Source organism: Dermacentor variabilis, chromosome 7, assembly GCF_050947875.1.
Source record: "Dermacentor variabilis isolate Ectoservices chromosome 7, ASM5094787v1, whole genome shotgun sequence".
In the NCBI taxonomy this organism is placed as follows: Eukaryota; Metazoa; Arthropoda; class Arachnida; order Ixodida; family Ixodidae; genus Dermacentor; species Dermacentor variabilis.
This window is the reverse complement of record NC_134574.1, coordinates 114,765,859-114,787,849: the sequence shown is the minus strand read 5'-3', so window position 1 is coordinate 114,787,849 and position 21,991 is coordinate 114,765,859. Positions and strand designations below refer to the sequence as shown.

At 45.3% G+C, this 21,991-nt stretch overlaps 1 protein-coding gene across 1 annotated transcript; it reads left to right on the top strand.

Moving 5' to 3' along the window:
• Positions 1–810: 810 nt before the first annotated feature.
• On the top strand, positions 811–17,161 carry LOC142587044 (uncharacterized). The gene is made up of 5 exons (XM_075697928.1): positions 811–984; positions 4,538–4,667; positions 10,474–10,619; positions 11,847–11,979; positions 15,484–17,161. Exons 1-5 carry the CDS (start codon positions 930–932, stop codon positions 15,740–15,742), a joined length of 723 nt encoding a protein of 240 aa, XP_075554043.1. The 5' UTR covers positions 811–929; the 3' UTR covers positions 15,743–17,161.
• The last annotated feature ends 4,830 nt before the right edge of the window (positions 17,162–21,991 follow it).

Genomic DNA, 21,991 nt, shown 5'->3' with positions numbered 1-21,991 from the left:
TGAGTCCAATAATGATGGTAATGACGTGAGCATTCCCGCTCAAACGGGATGATAGCGTGGAGCACCAAGCCCGTTATTTTTACTGCACTACTTAATTATGAAACTTGCAGCGGTTATAGCTTGGTAACACTGATTCCAAATGGCTCAGTAGCGTAAGTAAACCAAGAAAGAAACCTTCTGCTCATTTGTTGGGCTTCATCCAAAAAACACCAGGGCTGTTACACGGGTGTCCTGCGATTACTCTGCAGCCCCATTGAGCCAAATGATTTATACAGGTACAGATGTAGCTCCACATTATACTTAATAGCCCGAACATTCAGAACGAAGGGCTTTAATAATAAATAGCGGGAAAAATGGTACCGAGTAATGCGCTAAGCGTTGACTGTTTTGACAAATGGCTCTTCTAAATTGTTACACTATACGGTATTAATTCAGTGAAAGGGTTCATTGGCGTATTAGTTGCGACAGGCGAATCAGGCTAGCGTATTACGTGACAAGGAAGTTAAGGATATGCGCTCCTTGCCAGCGAAAGGTATTGCTGCCAAGGTTGGACTGAACGTGGTGAAGCTATAAAATCGAAAAATACCGCAGCCTGGTCTCTAACGACCTCCAGACCAGCTTTCTCTCGTTAAAGCACTGATAAGCGCGTTCGCAGCGTTCATATAGTTACCAAGACATGCACACTGATCGATCTTTCCCGGACTGTCTGAAAAAAAAAACCTAAAAATGAAAAGAGGAGAAACACAGAAGCGTTCAAAATGTCTCGAGCCGTCGGCAGAATGCAGAAGCGAAATGGATACACACCGAGACCTTCTCTCCTCCGTCACCGTCCTCATTACGTCTCATTGGTTCGCGAGAAGGACGGCTAAGCTGTAAAGAAGACATCATTCTGCGCCTGATTCCAGCGTACAACGACGTAAGTTACGGAGATGGGGACGTGTCTCAATTTCGGCCTGTTCTTGCTTCTGCCAGCCACCTTGCTCGGTAAGCCTGCTCTGAGTGTCGTAATTATTTCGCGGGAAGTTTTTAACCCTATCGTGTGTCGATGCATTCAAGTGACAGTAAGCTACATATGCTTCGCTATTCTTAGCCTGCGTTCTTTGCAAGTATGGACGGAATAATAGACGTAAAAATTCGGCATTGAATATTTCTAGCCACAGTCATGCCACACTCTACACTAACCTTCGTCTGTGGGAAGTTCTGCTGCTTCGCTCTTTGTGTCATGCTCATGGGCCCTCAAGTAATTGAACAACAAAAAATCTGCGAATGGGCCTACATTTATGTGGTGGGGGACGTAGAAAAGGCGATAAATATCCTGCTGGTGAAATACTGAAAGCATAGAAATTTGAAGTATACAGTGCGATGCTTGAACGTTCCTGGACGGATAAATGACTCTCAATTTTACGAAATAGGTTAGAAATGGTCTCGCATACTGATATGTAATTTCGTACCACGGTGCTAGTCACCATACAGATAGCAGTTCAGCTGAAGGGCTCCCTAGTTGCCATTCTAGGTTACAGGAGTGTATATGTCATCTTAAATATATATTACATTTAATTGGCTACGAAACATAAAAATACGCGATACGCAGTTTTAAAAAATGGTAAAAAGACATATCAATGCTATAAATAAATGTTTTAAACCGCGCTACACCGCACACAGCAAAGGAACCACAAGACAAAACGCTGGCCTGTGTCGTGCTCCTTAAAGCGTTTATTTACAAGATGAACCAACCAGCCCAAATGTACACGCTGTTAATATAAATGTTCAATTGAGAGCATAGGCAATCAGGTTAAAAAGACATTAAGGACACAAGTCAAGCTACAATATCAGGAGCCTAATCGGCTCCTGATATAAATAATATGCCAATCATCGTGGTAGGACAGAGCTCTTAAAGGCGAATTTAAAAGAATTTAAAAATATAGAATTGTGACTGGCGCCCCCTATTGTGGACAACGGCACCCCAGATGTGACGTCAGCACCGGCTGATTCAGAGATTGCGTCCCAGAATTAGGCCGTGTGGAGATTACGTCAACTCATCCTTTTTGGTGCCGGCGGTTAAATATTAAGGAGCAAGAGCGGTACGTTCAGTGGCAGTTTCTTATGCAACAAAGGGATGTATTTCCACACAGAAAACGATGATAGGCTTCTTGGCAGATAATCTATCAATCTAGGCCGACTTAATATTTTCATTTAGCATTCCGTTAATGACGGGTCCTCTCCTGCGCAAGGACACAAAAGCAACCAACAGACCTTGCTTAGCCTTCCTCTCGTCCCTTCTGCGTCTCCCTAGCTGACCGGCCCACCCAAGGATTTATGAAGCACTGAAAGCAATTTACGATACTAACACGGGGCACGAGCCTGCCCTAATCAGTAAAAAAATGAGTATTTAAGTGATAATAAATAAGGAGCTTACAGACCTAAAAATAAAATTTCTTCCACATGTTTTACACTGTAAATGCTGAGAAAAAAAAAGGCCCGTTGAATGCTATTGGCACTTTAGTGACAGCAGGACGGCTGGATATACGTCACTGCGCCTCAGATTTTTTCTTTTATATCTGTGTAGTCACCAGTTACGTGCATGGCTTCTACAAAGTGATCTCGTGGGTTTAAAAGTACCAGAGCAACAATCGGGCTGCGAGAGATTCCGTGGTACAAGGCTACAAGTTTATTTTCACTTGCCCCCAATGCCGCGTCCACGTAGTTTTTGCATTCCACACCCGTCGAGGTGCAGCTGCCCCGGCAGGGAATCGGACATGCGACAGCGTGCTCGGCAACAATACGAAATAGCCATTGAGTTAACGCGTCGGTTGCTATCATAAGAGCCTGGATATTTACAATAACGCCCTGCAATATTTTGTATCGATATTTTCACCTTAATGAACGCATTATAACCGGAATGAAAGTCACTACCTTGAGAACCATTTAACTTTAAGCCAGCTGTGCATTGCTTCAGCTTCGAATTACCGCATTCTTTAGTAACTTCTTTTTATAACACCAGTGACACTTTCGTTCATGGACATTTAGCGAGATCATGTGCTATAGTTACTTTTTCTTCTATTCTTTCAAACAATTTCAAAGATGCCGGGTTAATAGCCGGGTTAATAGCAGCTACAACTACGTTAGGATACAAACGCTGCGATCACTGAACCAAACATCATACTCGAAAGCTGTGCCGCCACACCTCACTGCTGATATGTCACGCTAACCTGGTGCAAATACAAGTTGAAACGCGAGTAGTCGATAATGACTATGTTGTCACAGTCATCATAAAGGTCCCGTTGCGATTGCCGCCACAGGGACACCAATATTGATCTCCCAATTCCCTCGTGCTCCTCTGATTAGCATCTCGATGAGTTCATTCTTCGGCGACGCTCCTTACCAATCTATTCCATTTCCTACCCCGGTTAGTGCATGGTCACCCAAGTTGCCTATGAGATTACCTCGTTCAAACCAACTGCTCCATCTGAGCGGCCAAGTGCGATATCGTTCACGTCGGTTGACTCATGCCATTTAACATGGCCCCCCTTAATGCACCCTGATCCGCCTCGTGTCAGTGATTTTGCCATTGTGGGTAGAGCTGCGACATTAAAGGAGGCCGAAGCGTCTTGACAGACAATGCCGACCAGCCGAACGGGCAGTGAAAGCCCTTCCACGCCATCTTGGCTATGGTTATTTACGCCTGCACTTGTTATTTTCTCTTATAAGTAATTCTAAACGCACGTTTCTTGTTTAACAGTGTTGCATATAGCTGCATCTCCCGATTCACCGGCGTTTTTAACAGTGGTTTAATTTATATCTCTAAAACGTGCGTCGTGAACTACGCCGCGCTTAGCAACCGGCCGACGTGTGACTGCACGTCGGATTGTGGTTATTAAACGTGTAAAATGTATTCCGACCAGTTTTTACTTGTTCACGTTTCAGTACATGATGACTTCACCATGTGGGTTTCTTTGTCACGATGGCCTCCTTTTGGTGGCGATGCGAAATCACAGATGCCCGTCTAATGAAAATTTAATGCATCTTAAGGGATATAGTATTGCCTGGTTCACCATGAGCAAACGAAAGAAACGAGCTTTTTTTTTCACGTTGATATGGAGTCACGTTCGCTTCTTTTTCTGGGTCCTTCAGTGGATGATTTCTGCACATTGCCCAAAGTATTGGTTGCGAGCAGCTGATAGGCATATTTTTCTGTTAATTTCTTGAACCCTTGTCGCGATGCTTCTATCGTCAGCTCAGTGATCTGTGAATGATAATAGGACGGGAACGGAAGTGATACACTGACAGGCATCGCTACCCTTTTCGACTTCCTCCAATGCAGCACGTACATTTTTTGTGCTCCCGCTGAATGAAATCAATAATTTTTTCATGCTTGATTAAAGGACAAATAGTTCATTTATAAAGCTTAATGACTAGTGCGTGCTTGGAAGATGTTAAACGTAATACTCAGCACTTTTACATTATACTCAAGGTTGTTTGGCTTGCAGGGAGAGACGTCCACATTTTCCCGATGACCATTCCGTGCATTTTTTTCCAGGCACTTGCAAGGCTCACCTAAAATCCGGCTGCAAGATTGAGACACTGCGCGACTGCGGTGAAGACTACGTTCCCTACCTGAAGACTCAGCGCATGTCGGATGCGCCGCAGCAGCTGGCCAAAGAATGCGCGTAAGCAACACGCCGTCACGCTCAACCCCTGTAGTAGCAGTAGAGGGACAGTTCTCGCTTGCTAAAAGCAGGTTATGCACCAGCTCCAACAAAATTTCACTTTGGGCCGCATTGGTTGCTACGAAGTGGCAGATGCTATTGAAGCAAAGGTGTCAGACTAATAATTTTTTTCTTTTTTTGGGGGGGAGGGCGCTTTTACGTATCACCTAAGCAGACGACGCGCGCACCCACCCGTTAGCGGATATGACGAAAAAACCGGACCGTGGCCTCCGAGATCTTGCGCTCGACGCGGACTCCTCTAACCCCCGAGGTCTACGCGAAGGAGTGGCGCTGCTTCTGAACGTTCTGCGTAATCTCCGGCTGGCGGCAATAACATAATTGTTCTTTTTTTTCTGGGGAGAGAGCCGTACGTAGAGAGAAAGAGACAACGGAGAAGGAAAAATAGGGAGGTTTACCAGACTGAGTCCAGTTTGCTACCCTACGCGTGGGGAGGGGAAAGAGGGAGTGAAAGAGAGAGAGAAAACGCGTCTATATCGCACTTTCTTGTGCACTAAGTTAGGCTCAGGATGTCTACAGACTTGAGTGCGGTAGGTTCGTGTAGGTAGGTAGGTGGGCAGGCAGGTTGGGTGGATGGGAAGGTAGCTAGGTAGGTTCCTGTCTCTCCCAGCTATAATAAAAAGAAATAAACGGGTGACCGACGGTTCAATGGAACCACAATCCGGTGCTCTAACTACTAGGACACGATCGCTTTCTTTTTTTCTTTATTTTTCACTGCGCTACAATCACACGCATACTTCTCGCGTTCCAAAGACAGCCAGCTTTTTTCAAACGCTCGGCGTGTGCGGCACATGCCACTTTCTCGTCTAATTTCCTCCTGGCAGGTCGCGCTTTGAGGCGTCGTGTTTGACTGCACATCTTCATGACCGGCCCACATTGCTCACACTTTCCTCGTAGCAGCTTACGCTACGCAGAAACTATGCGACGTTGTACCAACTTCATGATCGCCTAAGCTAATCATTTTTCAACATTTCTTCGCCGTTGCTCAAAAGCCGTCGTCGTTTTGACATACACTCCAAGGGGCAGCCATAGGTACGAAAGAGTGTAACGCGTACGTCGCCGATGACGTCAAAGTCCGAGTTTCTCTAGCTTACGCTCGTCCACTACCCACGTAGAGGCCAACAATCGTCATGTCCTAATGTCCTGTCGAATGGCCACCGTCAATGTGCCTTCGCTTTGCAATATGGTTTTGAAGAATCTGCACAGCACATTCCCTGGACAAACATGGACGAATTGTTGAACCTCATTATGACATTTTATGTGAAAGGCTCCCTGTTCTAAGTGGCCCAGAGAGCAACGACAGGCGGTCAGCACATTTCATTGCTGACATCCTTATTGACCTACTCCTGGTCAACCATGCAAGTCTTATTACCGACATGAACGAAACACCTGTAACATACTCGCATAAGCCAGCCACAAAATATTTTACACCGTAAGTCCCCTTTTCGTTATTGAAAAGAAGTTAAATTAAATCAGCTGTTTTTTTTTTCTGCTGTGGTGTTATGACAAGGTGTCGATATTTAATTATGCTGAGTATCCGGAATCTCTGCATTGAAGGTATAAATAAATGAGCAGCATTTTCAGGGTTCCTAAAGTAAAACTGACAGTCACTTAAGTATCTTTACGTGAAATTGATGTGAAGGCATTCTGACTTCTCAAATGTCTATGTCTACACTTCTATGTCTCAAAGACATAGAAGTGTCAACGTGGAAAAAGCGTATGTGTATCAGGTGCGAGAAGTCGGCCATATGATCGAAGTAGAGAGGGTATGGAAGAGCTTAGAAAACCGTGTATGTGTGTACGTGTATATATTTCGCATTATTGATTCGCGTTATTGCATATAAAGTGCAATGTAACAGACGGCCGTCTGCTCCGGGCCACCGGCATCTGCACTTCGGTCCTCGAAGAGGCAGAACGTGCGTGAAAAGAGCTGCTGAAGAACCCTTTGCAGTGTGGTCACCTCAAATGGTGCGACGTACTTCTAACGAATTTGTCTCGCCTTTACCACTAAATCGCCACTGATTTTTTTTTTTACTAAACAGACTGCGATCAGAGTTTATGCATAGAGAAAGAAATTCAGCAAGAGCGGACGCCACCCTAGAGCCACGAGACGTTCATTTGAGGGATCGCCAGAGATTTGTGCTCAGGCGAGAGTAAGAGCGGGCGTGAGAGAGAAAATCTGGGGGCTTTTGCTCCTTGAATATATGACTCTGCCTACGCACTACGGAGGAGGTTTCCTAGCGCATGTTGTAGGCGTTTGTCCCTTAGATATGCCGCCATTCCGGAGTGCGGTCGAGTTTGTTTACACTTCGCCGCTGGCTTCTACTTCTACTCTAATTCCTTCAACTCACGCTGAAGTCAAATGCGCGGGTTCAAAGCCTGTTTTCTCTCGTTCATGAGACAGAACTTTTGAATTACATCTTCCTTGTGTTTGTGCTGCTTGGCGTTATCTTTTCCGCGTTCTGCCAGCACAAGCAACACACTGCCGTGTTATCACTCTTGGGAATCGCTCGTCGCGTTTTGACAAGTGTGAGCATCGAAAAAAGGTGTATGTTGTTCCGGGCTCATGAAAAGCGTCACAAACTTGTCTCTCCAAAATTCTAGTACACGCCTAATTTTGTCACCACGGCCAAGCTGTTTTTCGCTGCGTCACGACAGGCGCAGTGAGCACGCCTCAATATCATCCCAAAATATGACGAAATTAATTGCAATTCTCTTGGGGATCAGGGAAAGCGTCACGAACTTGACCCAGTAAGCTTCTGCACACGTGAAACTATCAGCGTCACACGGCAAATCTTCTTTTGGCTAACTGCGTCACAACGCCAGGCGCAGTGAGCGCGCCCAAAAACTACCAAAATTAATTACAGTAACGTGGGACCCATAGAGAGCGTCTAAAACATCTCCCGGTACAAGTCATTAACTCAAATTAGCTGCGCCAGGAGTGCTGAGCTGTTTCTCGCTAAATGCTTCAGAAGTCTAGGTTCACAGGTCTAAGCCTTTAAATTGCTTGAAATGCGTCGCAGACTTTGAAACAGGATTTTTCACCTTGCCGTAGTCGAATAGCGCAGTGGTGCCATGTCGAAGTGCAGAAGGAACACAAGAATACGGCGGGAGCCCAACAAACTGGGTTAAATAAGAAAAAAGAAAGAAACAAAAAAGAGAGATAGGTTGCCGAATTCACAGGCGAACTTCACAAGCGCAGCCGGTCTCGCTCGCTCCGTAAGCGTGTCTAGTGCATGACGCATATATCTGGCTAGTCTGACTTGCCGTTATCTTGTCGCTAGATGAGAAAAATAAGTCGCAAAGTACAAGTTCATTTACATGCGTCTCATTTAGTTTTTGCGGTAAAGAATAAAAAATAACACAATCTCTTTTCATGCTAAAAAGATTGTGCGCCAAAAACAGCACACACAAGAAAGACAACAACACCGGTGTCGAGACGCGGTGCCGTCGTCTTTCTTGTGTGTGTTGTTTTCGGCGCAAAATCTTTTCAGTATGCAAGATCATGTACTAGCCCAGCAGTTAACTCTTCTAATCTCTTTTCATTTCACATTATTATTTTTCAATGCTCGCGGCAGCTAACGTACGGAATTAATACTAGCGTGACGTATTCCTTGTTGCCAGCTTTTGGCGTGTGTGCCCTCTTGCTCAATTTCTTTCTCTATGGTTCATATTCAATGTGACTTTACAATGAGAAGACATTCAATGTTCGATTCTATTCAAATCAGAAAGTTCCACCAATCTTGCATTGCTTGAAAGTTTGCGTTAATAACTTCGCGAGTGATATGTCTCGGCAGGAGTCTGGGTACGTTGTAAAACCCCAAGAGTAGCCCCGGGCAGTTTCCTTGGGTAGACCAAAATTTATTCCACCCTGCAGGCAGTCGCACGATTCTTGCAGTAACGACGAAAAGGTTTTATCGCAACGCTATTTCTTTTAACCTAACAACTACGTCTCCCCAATGCTTTGTTCTAGACGTTCGATATTGGCAGGCTGTTCGCCGCGGAAAAAGTGATGCAAAATTGGCGTCGATCAAAGTAATGTTGGGCGCCAATGGGTGGTTTGAATGTGACAGATGCTTAGAACATCGTTTGCAAGAAAACGTTAATGCACTACGTGTATGTAAAGGATTGACATTGTCCTCACTGCACATGCTCGATAAGTTATTCGGTTTCTATGGTCTACGAAAGTTATGTTAGCCTAGGTACACCATTTGAAGAGTTCGACGTGCACGTAATATGCCCGTACGCTATAAGGAATAGCCTTGTGAAACATGGTAACACCCAGCTCTCACTTCAATGAGAACTTTTGTTGCTGAAAGGCAGCCGTGGAAACGGAATGAAGAAACGGAATGAATAGCGTGGGTGCCGGCGTTAGTGCTGCTCACATAGAAATCTTTATAGATGATGGCTTCGCTCCGCCTACGCAAAACATTTCCTGTGTAAAATTGGCCGCGATAAAATTTCGCAGTGTGATCGGGGCTTAGTTGACGAACACACATATTGCCTTCGAATGCCCGCGTCATGATACACCAAGACCTTGACTTAAATCATCTTTAATGACATTAGGCGGCGGACCAATCAGTTTAAAGAAATCATTTGCGCGATAATGGCCTTAAGAAAGCTCTCGAACACAGCGGCATTGTGAGGTGTTAGTAAGCGTGTAAAAGAAGCAAACGTCCTGTTGATAACAGCATTCTTCATTGGCACTGTCCCTTTGTATGTTATGAGATTATTATTGTTGTTGTCATTGTCGCTATGAAGGTGTTTTGTAATGTTGCAGCGTTGCGTGATCTTGTTCGCACTCTTCCTTTGAGAGTTTCTTCGCCATGGCACTGTGGTGTGTTGAGTTCTATGTGATAACGTTGCTGTTTCTGCAATAACTGTTTTTTTTCTTCTATTCTTTCGTCCACAAAAGCAAGTGCAAAAGTACACAAAACTAAACATGCATCCGTGCTATCTGTTGAAGGGCCAAGATCCAATAATTTCTTGCATTTTCTCGCTATGCACCTTCTATAATGCCACTAAACATCTTCTAAAAGACGGAGCTGACCGTTGGGGCGCCCCTCATAGGCCGAATGTTAATTATTGTCGGCAGGCAACATAATTCAGAAAATTTGTAAATAAAAGTCTTGTGCGCATACTGTTCCCCAAGCTCTTTCACCATGCCACCCACAAATACAAAGTATCCTAGTGCAGCCGGCAGCAATGCGCAGAAATGAGCGTGTGACTTTTTTTTTTCAGTGATTCATTCAGTTGGAATCGTCGTACTAAAGCGAGTGACTTTTCTTCTTACCTTCAGTTTCTTTCTGCATTTCTTTAAGAAGGCAGATCTTGTCAAATATGGCGCAAGCTTTTGGAAAGGAGTCTGCTAGTTTAATGCTCACATTAAACTGATGTGCGCGTGCAGTTTGGTTTTCTTTGCCCGCCACACTGTATCTGTGCTAAAGAAAGCTCCAATCAGAGTCCTTAGACTACGGGGTGTCCTTCTGTTTACTACACTGTCGTAATTACACTGGAAATCTATAAAAAGAAAGAGTGCATTGTGAATTTGATTTAATGAGGCAGCATCTTCATCCAAAGTGGAAGTATAAGCTCGACCACCTTCAGATTCGTGGCGTAGGGTCTCAAAATGAAAAGCTCAAGCAGGTAGAAAGCATAAATCGAATGCAATTGAGTCAGTCTTATTAGCCAGGAAGTGTATCCACGCACCGCGTATCTCGAATAAAAGCAACTCCACTTCTACTTTCAGGAAATACAAACGACAGATAGCGTGCGCTCTACACTTTCACCACGACTGCACGCGAGGTCGCAGCCAGGCTGCGGCACTCGCGACTATAGCAGCACTCGGAGAAACCATGGAGGCTGTTTGCACCCCGGGTTCGCACCCAAACCAAGGTATCTGCAATGCATTTCTTTTAGCCGAGAAGGCATACTTGTTCTGAGCCTGAGCGTTCTGCTTTCCGCAAGCCTCGCCAAGCACGGAGGAAAAGGCGGCGTTTTTGGGGGTCACGCTGTGAGACGTTAGGAGCCAGTTTTCTTGCGCGTAGTTTACCGCTTTCGAATACCGAGGGCACACTCTTCTAGTCAGTGGCGTAGCCAGGGCTGCTACAATGTAATTGACTTCTTTCGCTCTGTTTTATTGCTTCTTTAACATGCGCCCATCATGACCTGCCGGGAGTGCAGAAAGGAAACTAATTGGAATTATCACAGCCCGCGGCTTATTTTCGAGGATGTTTGCCATCCGACATTTATTTCCATTGGCGCGTCACTCCTTCTAGTAATCCATTTGTATTTCATTGGAGCATTACGTTTCAAGAGTATGTTGGTGTTCTAATATCGTAAGCACCCTCCCCCCAGCCCCCTATCGCCCACACTGCTGGTACCCACCCTTGTGACAAGCTATTTGTTCAGATGCGGTTATCAGGCGACGTTTTAGGCGTCATGTACATGCGTATATGTCGCCACGTGCTACTATTTCAGTCTGGTGTCACTGCGCTCTGACCGCAGTGCAAACCGAAGTGCCATGTCCAGCACATCTACCCCAATCGCCAAAAACATAAAAAACATACATAATAAGGACTCGACACCCACACAGTTACGTGCTGTCAGAATCGAAAGTTTTTTTGTTTCTGAGCCTGCATGTGAAAGCACTGAAATGATGCGAAGCATGGGGCCATAGCCTAGAATTTAGACCATGAACTAGAGGTATTGTGATCGAAGACCATATTGTTTCATTTTTTGCGAAAGTGCAAGCGAAAAGTTAGCTTTCTTATTGAAGCCAGTACATCGCAAACGTTTAAAGCCAGCCACGTATGCATGGTGTTTGTCTGCTTTACTGCGTTCCTTGTTTCTTGGCGATTCGTCTTGCAGATACTGAGGCAATGATGAATGCTTATCGCTCAGAGTTTGTAGAGAGAAAAGTCTTGTACATTCATGTATACTCGATTCAAACAGAAATGGGCACGATGTTAAATAAATATTCACCATGTGAAGCTTCTTTACCTTGGCTACACCAGGGGGTAAAAGAAATGTGACTCACTGCTTCAGCTGAGACAATCCATCACCGAGTCACTTACCTGATGCTCCCTCTTTTTCTCTATGTTATTCACTGCACGATGACAGAGTACCTGAGAGGCGTCAAATGCATGAACTATGTCGGTGACAAGCTCCACACCTGCTTCACCAATTTGAGAAGCGCTGTGCAACGGGCAGTGTTCAAGGCCCCCGCCAAGGAAGCACTCCACTACACCTGCTGGTGAGCAATGATGCATGCAAGGCGATTACTTGAATGATTATCTGATTGATCAATTACCTCAGTAATTAATTATTTGATTGGCAACTTGATTGATTGATTGATTGATTGATTGATTGATTGATTGATTGATTGATTGATTGATTGATTGATTGATTGATTGATTGATTGATTGATTGATTGATTGATTGATTGATTGATTGATACACTTATACGTCCCAAGAAGCACAGGGATTAATGCACAGGGACGATGTAATGACATGCTACGCTTGAATTATTTTCCCCTTGCGTACTTTATTACGCATCTAATGCTCGGTAAAAGAACTTTTTTTTCATTTCCTCACCACCTGTCGTCACGGCCCCGAATTCAACCTGCAACCTATCGCTGGGCAGCTGAACGCGGGGGCAGCAGCAGCAGTACGGCGAGTCACCAATCAACTTTAGTTTGTAGCCCTTATCTGCTTTAGGTGCCCTAACAGAGTCAGTTTGCACAACTGCAATAGCTGTAGCGGGTGCTGAATCTCGGTGCAAGTTTGCTACAGTTCTTGTAAGCAACTCCAAACCGCAAATCAGAGTTCTGTTTGTTATAGTTATTAGAATTTACGTTTTACTCTCGAATACAACAAATCTTTGAAATTGGTCAAGCATTTGTCTCATAAAACGATTCTAGCGTTTCATATATTTGAATTGGGAAGTAGGAGTTGGTACCGAGCTAAATGTTCCGCTTAATCTTGAATGTTCAAAAAATTTGGTAACATGTACCTGCGGAAAGCGTTTTAGTTACCACGCTCCGGAAATATTTACCGGTCAAGTCTTTTTTTCTTAAGAAATACTCCGGTTACACTTAAACCAATTTGTGTGCCCAGCTACGTATTTTTGCAGTAGAGCTTGTTAATTTCAATAGGTAATGGCAATTCAAAAGGCAATGAAGCTGTATTTATTTTCCTCTATTTTCCTGAGTCTTGCTACAAAACCACTTCTGATTTGCGCTTTTCTACCTTCAAAAGAGGCCCAACCCATGTTACCCTGCCCTGCATAATTTTGGTTTTACCGAGGTGCCTGAATGCCAATCGTTCCACCGATTTTTGGTTAACTTTCATTCCCGATAAGACCTCTGATTTTCAGTAAAGAATGTAATTTGCCAATGCTAGCGCTGCCACTATTGCTCATTTCCAGATTCTTCGCCCCACCTCATATTTATTGTAGCATTAGAGAAGTGATCCATATTTCGTAATAGATGTAGTTCGCTTCCCTTAGCTTTTAAAATATCTTGGGGGATGTTTGAGTTGGTTCGTGCTTTGTTTAAGCATAGACTGAGCTATATTAATATTGCTTGAGTGTGGGTATGACTTGCTGTTGTGTTGAAATCATACCACTTCATTGCTAATACCTTCATTAAAAATCATTAAAGATTGCCCCAAGTATTCGCAAGTCTCTGTGAATTCCTTGCATTATCCCCTAGTAGCACTATGTCATCCGAATACATCCGCCCATGGACCTGCTGCTGCACCATTTGCACACTACAAATGCAAGACAAGTGAAAACCTCGTTACCCGCCTTGCGGTCGTAATTCTATGGCACTAACATAAAGCGTGAACAACAATGGAGACAGAGTGCATCCGTGCTCAAGTCATCGGTGAATTTCCAGTACATGTAAGAGTTTTCTGCCTTCCCGTGCGATTTGTACTCGATTATCCTTGTATATCTCCCTTAACAGCTCCGCACAAATCATCATCTGCGCCCTCGCACTTGTAAATATTCCAAAAACGTTTCGATGTCTACGTTGTAATACGCTCTTCTAATATCTAGAAATGCTATTCATAAAGGTCCACTCTGAGCTACTGAAATGTTTCTGCACTCTGCTAGCGCAAAGGTATCAAGCCCTAAGCACCTGCCTGGCCTGGAAAAAATACCTAGTTCTTCAAATTTATTACCTTTATTGCGATATCAATTATACGGACACTCGAGGTGCATTGCCGCCATCGTCGTCGGCGTCGCCGTGAGGGTCCGTATAAATTCCAAGGGCCATAAAATCGTCGCCGCGAGCCGTAAGCTGCGTGTACGAGTGAAAGCGTGCGAGGGTGAAACCGGCGATCGCGGCTCAATCTCGGCCACGACAGAGAGGAAAGCGGGGATGCAGCGTGCCGTCTTCCGCCGCACGCAAGGATTCGTGGGGAGGACAGAAAGGGGGAGGGGACATCCTACTCCGTGCGGCCCGGGCGGCCCGGGCGACCGCGCCCGCCCGCCCGGGCCTACGTATCTTGAAACCCATCTGCGACGGGGACAGAGTCCGCCACGCACCGTGTTTTCGCGGCTTAGCTTGCGTTGATGCGAGGTGCAGCACGAAGGTTCCACTAGATCGGCGCTTTGACAGGCAGTTTCCGAAGTCATCCAGCGAGTTTGCTTGTGCGCGCGCGACCCCAGGCTTGTTAATATAGTTAGTATGCCTATGTTTACAAGTTTATACGGCTGATAAAACTAATATCCTCACTTCGTATCGCTGTCCACTAATTTGCTATCGCAATCGATGCTTCGCCTTTCGGGTGGAACTGCGACTTTTTTCGTGCTTACTCCACTTGATGCGTCAATGTGTAAGAAGTAAGGTTGGCTGTTGCATATACGCTGTATCTGCTCATAGCGTCAAGACACATGCATACTACGAGTGTTGACTGCCGTACGCGGGTTGACAAAAAAGTGGTCTCACGTCTGCCCGGCAAAATCCTATGAAGTGATGGCTTCCACATTACGGTTGCTGCCTTTCAAATGTCACAAGTGAATGCTACGTCAATTTTCTTACTATGATAATGGACTTCAATACATGCATTCATTCATATGTAAGCACTCAATACATCAAACAGGTGGTTGATTGCGAGCAGTTTATGTAAACGCTTCTTTCGGCCCCTATAGTGCCTAGAATGAGCTTTAAGCGCCTGCTGTAGGCGCCTGAAACCCACATTTTTTACTGCCTAAAAATCCAGCCTGTAGACGTTATGTTGCGCGCCACTTCACTTCTCCGCGCGTTGCGCCTACTTTCTGTTCGCGTCCTCTCTCCTTTTTCTTTTTTAGCCACGGCGATCGCCCAGTGGCTGTGGCGTTGCGTTGCTGAGCTCATGGTCGCGGGCTCGATTCCCTACGGCCACCTTTCCACGGGGACTAAACGCAGCAACTCTCGCGTACCGTATATTGGCGGCGCGTTAAAGAACCCCCGGTGCGAAAAGTATATCCGGGGTCTTTCATTGCGGCACGTCTCATAATGAGATCATGCTTTTTTTGGCGCATAAAACTGCAGAATTCACTTTTTTTTCTTTTCTCTTTCCTTCTTCACTTTTCTATCCTCGAACACTTTACGCTCGCGCGATCGTGCCAGCCACGTGTCCTCTGCTTAAAGCCTTTTTGTTCTCCTTACCTTCATTACCTAGCTCTTCTCATTATATATCTAACAAGTCTCTTACTCTCACCACCTCTTTGATTTTTCCTTTGCTCTCTTTCCCTTCCCGCGGATCGCAGTGCGTACCACGACGTCACAGAATGCATCGGCGAAACCCTGGCGCCCTGCCATCGAGTCGGCGCCATGGAGTTCCTGCTTGCCGTCATGGAACGGGTGGTGGGCACCCCACTACGACCAGCCTGCTCGACGTACACGAAAGGTTCCGACGCCTGCAAAGACCTGAAGCCACTGCCACAGCTGGGTGCTAAGGACTTTGCCGTCGACAGCCTCATCGAGCTCCTGGCTGAAGCCGGGTCCACGATAGGCCGGAGACCCTAGACTCTGTGAATGCGCTTTTTTTTAGTTGTTGTTTCACAGTGATGTATAGCATGTGTCACTAACGCATTCATTCTTAACTGGGCAAGATGTTCCGCGACTTACAAAAAATGCGCGTGTACTGGGGGTTGCGCGGCAGCCTTGTCGACCAACGAAACCGGTAGACGAAGGAAAAAGTGAGCTGTCCAGAATCCTTCTTTCGTGCGTCTGTTCAAAGGACGATTGCGATGATTTTTTGGCGTCTTTGTGTGATGCCCATTGCTTACTTTTCACAAGAAATAATTGACCAGGGAAGCAAAATATGCATGGCTTACTGCATACAAGTGTGGGGCTCCAGCATAACGTGACATACAGGTGAAAATAGCGCCGCAGCGCCAAAGGAAACATTCACACAAATACACGCGAAGAAGACAGACCAGAGGAAGGTAAATCTATTGCGGAACAGGCAGAAAGGGCAGCGTGATGTAGACTTCTCTCCGCTTTTATATGCGCCTGGGGTAGAGGAAATAGGAGGAAAAGGCGCTAACGAAAATTGGTGACGAGGACAGAAGGTGGGAATAAAATACAGACGTTGTGCAGATGAACCAATCACAGCTGCAAGCCAAAACCCGTACAGCACAGGAATGTGGTAAATGCACGGATTGCTCCGCCACTCGATTCAGAGTCGTGGAAACAGATCACACGCGTCATAATGAAGCAGCGTTATTTAGGGGCTGGGTGCAGGAAGGGGGCTAGCGGGATTTCTCTGAAACATATATAGGAAATAAATGCAAAGCATGGGTGAAAATGTGCGCCTCATGTCCTGGTGAGTGCTCCGAAATGTATACGCATGGGAAGCCCCAAAGAGAGAGAAGTGAACCAGTAAATGATCCCCTAACACGCCATCGTGAACAGCTAAAGTACTGGGAACTTGTCTTGAACACCACCACCTGCGTCTAACTATACTTTATCTTTCGTTTCATCACATCTACTCGACTTCAAGTGCTGTTGCACAATTGATGATGAAGGCCACCACTCGTCGGTTTTCCCCTTCTTATCAGCAGAAACCGATCCCACTTTCCAAGGATTCATCAAGATGGCGAGTATAGTGTCGTTCCTTGGCACCGTACAGCCACTTATGCTGCGCACTCAAGCACTTCTGCAAGCTATATCTCTATTTTTGGAGAGTCGCATCGGGTACCGCCAACCTAGGTGTTATTTTCCGCAATTAACCTTTCAGAAGCGATTTGGAGTTCCACTTTTCATTCCTCTTAGAATGCTCGCAACAGCGCTCATCGGTGATCACTCAACAGGTTTTAGCAAACACGTTCAAAATTTATGTAGGAACTGTACCTAGGGGTGCTACCTTGCTAGTTCTTTTGGTGCTACCAACAATTTCAAGTTACTGCAATTTTTCCAAGTGCACTAGCCTGAGTGATCGTTTATACTTCCCCGGCATTCCCCCCGGCATTCCCCCCGGCATTCCCCCCGGCATTCCCCCCGGCATTCCCCCCGGCATTCTCTTCCCCGGCATTCTCTTCCCCGGCATTCTCTTGTGTGTATGCATTGTTCTATCTCCCTTTTTTTCCCTCTTTGTGTTGTCGTTTTGCTTACCCCTCGTGCAGAGTAGAAAACTGGATACTTGAAGAACGCAGCGCAAACAGGTAGTACTACAACAAGAAAGAATGCGACGGCCCATTCTTTGGAGAGGTCCTTTTTTTTTCTTCGTTGTCTTCATATCTGCGCTGTGTTCCTGAAAATGAAGCTATACCGACACCAACTAAGTGTCTGTTATGTTAATCACGACACGTTGTTTAGTGGACTTTCCTCCCTAACTTGCACTGATGTCTGATATAAAGGTAGCTATATTTTCCAGTTTGTTTGGAAATTGTGTCTGTGTCATGGCCGAAACGTTGTAGCATGGATTTCTTTACCAGTATGAATTGGGCAGTTGCCTTAAGGGAGCCAACCAGGAGTTTGTATTTCTCGCGTTTCCTGTTGCGTCAACGTTTAGTACATATATTTGTCTGCACAAAACCTCATCCGCACAAGGAAGTTAACAAAGTGTGGACTCATAAGTGTGAAGTATGTGCCAGTACACAGCCGCAACTTGTTTCCAAGGGAGCTATGCCAAATAACATAGGTTCCACATAGATTCGTTAGCCCCTGTGCCATAATGTGTGCTTCCTATGACGGCACACGAAATGCCTCAGATTAAAAGAAAAGCTGTGCCTTCGACGTAATCTCTTATCGCGAGTTTGCTTCAAATGCCAATGCGAATGGCTGGCGCTAAGAGACTCAAACTACCGTTAATAAAATTATATTACATTTATCCCCAGACTGCTAATGAACATGTATTTAGGTTGTAAACATGAACCGTTCACAAGGATGTCAAAGTTCTTTTTCAATAATCAGAACTTGCACACGCACCTTCATGTCGTTTTTTTTTCGTTTTTCGTTTTAATTTATCTTTCTCTTTCTTCTTCAGTTCTCATGTTGTTGTTTTCTTGCTGATATTTTGTCTGGTTTTCTTATTATCCTAAGCCTTGAAGGGCTGTTGAAGTGTTCTAAGTTTAATTTTGAGTTTTGTTCAGCGTAAATGTTCTTCTCATCGACACATCTTGTACATAGAGTACTTCAGAAATAAAGCGGACATGTAATTTTGATAGAACCATTGCTCCTTTCAGGCGTGCCTGGACAACGAATTCATTGTTCCGGCATTGCGACAAAGTGTCATTAGGATAAGAGCGAGCCTAAATTATTACTATCACGAAGGCTGAGGGCGTAAGTGCAGAAAAGAACTTACTGTACACCTACAATGTCGGCACTCTATGATCCTGATGCAATACTTAACATGGGGGAACTGTGGAAAGCGGACGGTTTACTGCGGTTTAGAAAGAAGTTTCCTTCAGCAAACCTAACTGCATCGTGTCACTCAGATCGACGAACTTCACAACTTGGCCCCACCAACAGAAAAACCAGACATGCACTCGACTGAACTTTTATTTCAGCGCTCACTGACGTGAGGTTCATCCGAAGACCTTTAGGTAAAACTTTCGTGTTGGATAATTAGGCGTGAAGAAACAGTTTCATGGTGAACGTTTTAGAGTTATGAAATTTTGGTTAGCATTCTCCTTATTAGTGATGCCCCTAGCAACAAAAGGTGAAGCCAAGGATTTGACTAAAGCTTGAGTGGTGGGGAATATTGATCAAACACCAAAAATGCGAGTTTATATTTTACAGAGCGAAGCTGTTTAAGTGAGTGCTTCAGTAGTCGTCGCGTGGCGATAAAGGCTGACATGCGGCATACTAAGTACAAAATGTCACTCAAACGCCAAGCAAGACAGCAGCATAGGGTGGTGCCCTGAAGCGGTGGTATGTCCAGAGCGGAGGTGACGTCGGTGATTAACCGGTACTAACAGCCAGTAATGTGAGACATATCGCTTGTATTAGCATCATATGCAAAAGTGTGTTTCTTTTTTCTTTTCTGGTCAGTACCCCCGTTTATGTGCGACTAAACAAAGACGCCATATACAGTAGACTTCACTTACCAAACTGGAACCCGATGATTGGGAGGTCGCACTGCCAAGCTCGGACTCGCCTGGCAAGCGCAGGCAGGTATGGCGGGTCCAGGAGACTGCTCAGGCCACGTCCAGGAGACTGCTCAGGCCGCAGCAGTTCCTGGGCTATGGACACCCACCATTGACTCAAGCAGGAAGAAGCATGGGGCACTATAACGCAAAGCTATTCTAGTATGTTTCTGTTCCATTTCTGCCACTGGCCCTTCAAGGTTGCTCTAAACTTTTGTGGGCCACACCAAATCGGTAGGTCGGCCGCGCGATGTCAGGCAAACGCGAAAACTCGCTCATATGATAGGGTGTGCACGCAATGGTTATGTGTGGTTAGGCCAAACAAAACAAAAATATTTATTTCCAACTCTACGCCTATGTCGGCATTAGCCCTCCGCTATTAGACACAATTTGCCGGACTGCGACCGCTTCGCCTGTTGGTCACGCGACGTCACAAAACAGCGATAGCTCGCCATGACAAAGTGACCTCCACGCATTAAAGTTTCTTAGTATGCCGCACAAATATGTATTTTTTTTATTCGCAATAGCGGAAGTCTGCCCCGCTCCAAGAGGAATAGAAAACGGCTGCACACCAATCGTTCCGACACTAGCTACACGGAGCTGCCGGGAAGAATGAATTAATTTGCGTATAATAAAATTTTTGGTGTCAGCAAGACGTTGACGAGCCACCGGCACGTATAAATCTTTCTGCCAAGTCTACGTACCTGAGAACACATTTTAGCGCCAGTTTTAACCTTCTGTGGCAAGCCACCCCAATTTTCGACCAGCCACCGCAACCAAAGCAAGGGGAAGCGGACCAATCGCAGAAGCCAGCATCGGCCTCTTCATCCGGTCAGCTACTTTTGCTAAGCTATAGCTAGCACCTACGAAATTCTCCCGACTTCTGTATGGTCCTTGCCTCCTGTCAGCCAGTAAGAAAATCCTGTCAAGGTAGGCAATGCTATTTGCATTCAAAGCAAGCAAAGGTGACCTCTTATAAATAAGAAGAGCGTTTGATTGGTCTGTTCAAAGAACGTCGTCGGTAACGGTCCGCTGCTTACGTCAGTGGTTACCTAAAACGGACGTCAATAGATTGCAATAAAATCTGAATGGAGTAGTTTCGCATTACAATGCCCCTGACAGCCTTTCTTACTTTTTTTACGAAATGAAGTTTGTTTCGGCTCCTCCTGCGCTTAAACAAAACTCGAAGGAGCAGGAAAGTGTGCTCCTTTTATGCGAAGTTTCATTTATGCGAAGGACACAAAAATCAATAAGATTCACTTTATTCAGAATGCGGTCAAATGTTTTGATATTACTGTGGTAAAATAACAGACTTTACTGCCATCCACTAATATTTTAGCGTCTTTTGCACAAGATTGTGTTCGTGCGTAAAAGAGTTCCCAATATTTCTGCGCAGTCCTCGCGTTCAGTATAGCGCTGCAGACTTTCAATTGCCACTCATATCGTCTGGTCCAAAACAGTAACGTGCACTGGAACAGTAATATCTATGTCTTCATTAACCCAAGCATAATCTTCGCTATCAATTTCACCGATAACATTTTTAACTGCCTCCCAAGATCAGGCATCAAGAGCTTCATCTGAGATGTCGTATTCCTGGGCGGTGTGAACGAAGCATTGGTGGCAGCATCAGAGCAAGACCCTATAGCGTACACTGCAGTTCTCGCTCCTTACTCAGTGATCCTTACTTGCATAGTCATGTCCTCATCAGGGAAACAGCGCTGCAACTTCGGCACCTTTCTTTTGTTTCTTGCACTAGCTTTCAGGGTATTATACGGCGATTTTATTGTCCTCATCATTTATACGAACACCCATTGACGTGTTTGCCGAACTTTTCCTGCTACATACGCGGATGAGGTACGCACACTCTAAGAACAGTTTACACCCTTTGGCGTGCCCCTTCTGCCGCACAACAATAATCGTCATCTGCCTTGATGCGTTTCCTTTCTTGAACGCTGCGAGCCTGGAACTTTCCAGTAACGAACGGCACGCGCATTATCAGCGTAGAACAGTTTACACCCTTTGCAGTGCCCTAGCAATTACGCATGAAGCTATAAATAAAGACGCATAATTCGGCTAAAGCATGAACAAGACCACTTCGTTGAAGTGTACGTTCAGAAATTGCCCCAAATCTCTACCTCCTCAAATCCGATCATATAATTCGAAGTAGATACCTACTTTCTTAATTGTTTTTCTAAATTGTCTAAAAGGGGAGCTGTAGATAATATACGTCGAAATTGTACGTTTTCAGCGAGGCACTAGGCCTCATTGAGGTAGGATAGCCTTTTTTTAAAGCTTCCTACATGATGGCCGAGACACCCTGAATGAAAGACTCTTGAAAGATCTTGCAGTGTTTAGCAGCATCGCTGCCTCGAGTCGAGGACGCCTCTGCATGCACTCGTAAAAGAAGGCTTGGTTGGGCAAGCCGGTTGCCTGCTTCTTCCTTGTGTCAATGCCTTGAACGCAGCGCGCGAGAACTGTGGACAATACACCTTACGACGCGGAAAGTTTACAGCCATCATGCGCCGCCGAGGATGCAATAGAGCTAAGGTAATCGCCATAGCGAAACTGATTGCCAAAGCGGTGGCAGACAAGCGAGCTTTGTATTTCTGTTTGCCTGTTTTCTCTGCGTCGGTCAACACCTACTCTGCAATAACGAACGGGGAAAAAATATGTATTATTTCCT